General features: G+C 42.4%; 1 protein-coding gene across 1 annotated transcript in view; it reads right to left on the reverse strand.

Annotated features, from left to right (window-relative positions):
• Nucleotides 1–2,500, reverse strand: part of LOC119577651 (integrin alpha-V-like) — a 13,087-nt gene that overhangs the window by 10,158 nt on the left and 429 nt on the right. Inside the window, exon 2 of the mRNA XM_037925212.1 lies at nucleotides 1,472–1,684. Coding sequence (XP_037781140.1) covers nucleotides 1,472–1,684 — 213 coding nt within the window. The remainder of the gene's footprint in view (nucleotides 1–1,471; nucleotides 1,685–2,500) is intronic.

A 2,500-nucleotide genomic window follows, 5' to 3' on the forward strand; every position in this document is an offset into this window, starting at 1 on the left:
GCAAGTTCTTTCTCACCTGGCTTGGGGTGCATACCACACAACGCTTGTGCGGCTTTACCGAGCGCTTATTCCCTGTATGCTGAGAGTGGAGAACCACCTCTTTCATTACACCGGGACTACGTAAACTCGATTTACTACACGATACTGTAAAGGATTCCGGGATCTCCTATATTCAGATTGGTTTTCAGCTCCCTTGAGGACAGCCGATCCTAAGATAGGAAAATAAGGAATCTTATGGAATATCTCACTTTGAATCTCTCCAAGGTTCTAGCTGAATTTGTGAATTTGGTCAGAATAGGGAAAAGGGAGAGAAATTAGGGAGAGATTTCTTCATCACACTTCTAACTACGAAGGATCAGATGCAATATATACAGATGGTTCGAAATCTGAAAATGGTATGGGCTTTGCAACAGTTAGCCTTTGGTAGCTCTCTTCAGCAGCCTCGATCTTCACTGCAGAGTTACATGCCATCCTTGCAGCAGTCAAAATGACTAGATATCTAACGAACTATTCTATTGCGATATATTGCGACTCTTGTTTGCACTGATGTCCCAGCGCATGTTGGTATCAGTGGGAATGAGCGAGCTGATCGGAAGGCCAAGGCAGCTGCCGCTCTGCCCTTTGATGCTCGTTTTCCTCTCCCACACACCGACTTATAACCCAGCATCAGAAATCGTTTTTTTGCGATAAATGGAGGGAGCAGTGGAGACATTCTACTAGAAACAAACTGCTAGAGATGATCTTGGTAATTAGGTGACCAGCATCCATCCTAACCGACATGTAGAAGTTGTGTTAACAAGGCAGAAATATCGGGCACAAAAACTGACTCAGGAGCCGGTGATGGCTAAAAGTGAAGCACGTTGTGAGGGATGCCAAGAGCCATTAACGGTCGCACATGTAGTGGAAAGATGTGCAACATTCTCAGACCAAAGACGTATGCACTTGTTTCCCCGATATATACCGAAAAATGTATTGGGGAGGATTGTGACATAGAGACTCTTATTAGTTTCCTAAGGGAATTTTATATAAAAATTAAGTATGTATAATATTTATGCAATAATTTTATAATTTAATATATGCATAAAATTTATGTTTTGATTTTAAATATAATATTTACTGTTTTTTATTTTTTATTTAGGAGACATTTATTGATAGATTTTTAACGTTTTGAATATTTTAACATTTTGATCTAACAAGATGTTCGCCGCTAATGACCTTAGCTGTTGACGTGGCAGATAATTTTGAATAATCATTCAGTCAACACTACTAAAAGTTATAAACATTATAAATATCAACAAAGATAAAAAAATACAAAACATCCACACATGATCATAATGACATCACTATCAAAACATCAACGCATCACGATTCCCCCTTAAGAGAGAAAAAAGAAATAATGGAAGAAGGAAAGAAAGAAAGAATGAGTCTAATGCGTCCCCCCTCCCTCCGCCCTCGCCCCGCCCCTCCTAACCTCCGATCCAAGGACGGTGACCCTGCCCACTTCCTCATAGGCCCCGAAGGTGCCTGGGACTCGGCCGAAGGGAGCAGCCACCACCACCTCGTCCCGCCCGTCGCCATCCACGTCGCAGGCGGTGAGGGAGAAACCGGCCATCTCCCCGAGGCGAGAGGTGGCTCGTTCTTGAAGCTTCGTTTCGAGGTTCATGGTTTCGTCGAGGCGGACGATCTATAGGGAGGAGGTTATGGAGTGTCACAAATAGAGGAATAAATAAGAAGGGAGGGATGACAAGGAAGATAGGAAAGAAATAGAGGAATAAATAAACAAATAGAGGAATAAATATGGAGGGAGGGATGACAAGGAAGATAGGAAGGAGAGTGTGATAAGCGTGAAGTATTTCGCTCTTGAAGCTTCGTTTCGTGGCCCGTGGATTCATTGACGTGGATGATCCGTATGGAGGAGGTTATGGCGTATGTGAGGGAGTGTGATAAATGGGGAAATAAGGAAGGAAGGAAGGACACGAGGAAAGGAAGCGGAGTGTGAAACGTTACTTCGTTATTGAAGCTTCGTCTCGAGATTCGTGGTTTCGTTGAGACGGACGATCTATGTGGAGGGAGAGGAAAGTTTGAGGCGTAGGGGAAATAGTGGGATAAATGGGGAAACAAAGAGGGAAGGACAGACACCTAAATGGGGAGAAGAGAGAGGAGAGGAAGGAGAATGAGATACGCGAGACGATGTTCGCTCTCGAAGCTTCGTTTCGAGGTTCATGGCTTTGTCAAGGGGCGTTGGAGAAGGATTGTGATAAAAGAAGTATAAAGAAGATGGAGGAAGGAGAATTAAAGGAAGGAGAAAGAAGGGAAAGAAAGAGATGAGGATGAAGGAAAAGAAGTTTGGAATTAGTGTGTGATAAAAAGAGATTTAAAGAAGAAGAAAAAAAATTAAAAATAAGGGAAATCAGTTTGGTGTGATGGACACAGATTAAAAAAAGAAGAAAGGAAAAGAAAAACTACAAAGTGAGAACAAAAGTATTTGGAATCCGAGTGT

Source organism: Penaeus monodon, chromosome 10 (genome assembly GCF_015228065.2).
Source record: "Penaeus monodon isolate SGIC_2016 chromosome 10, NSTDA_Pmon_1, whole genome shotgun sequence".
NCBI lineage: Eukaryota > Metazoa > Arthropoda > Malacostraca > Decapoda > Penaeidae > Penaeus > Penaeus monodon.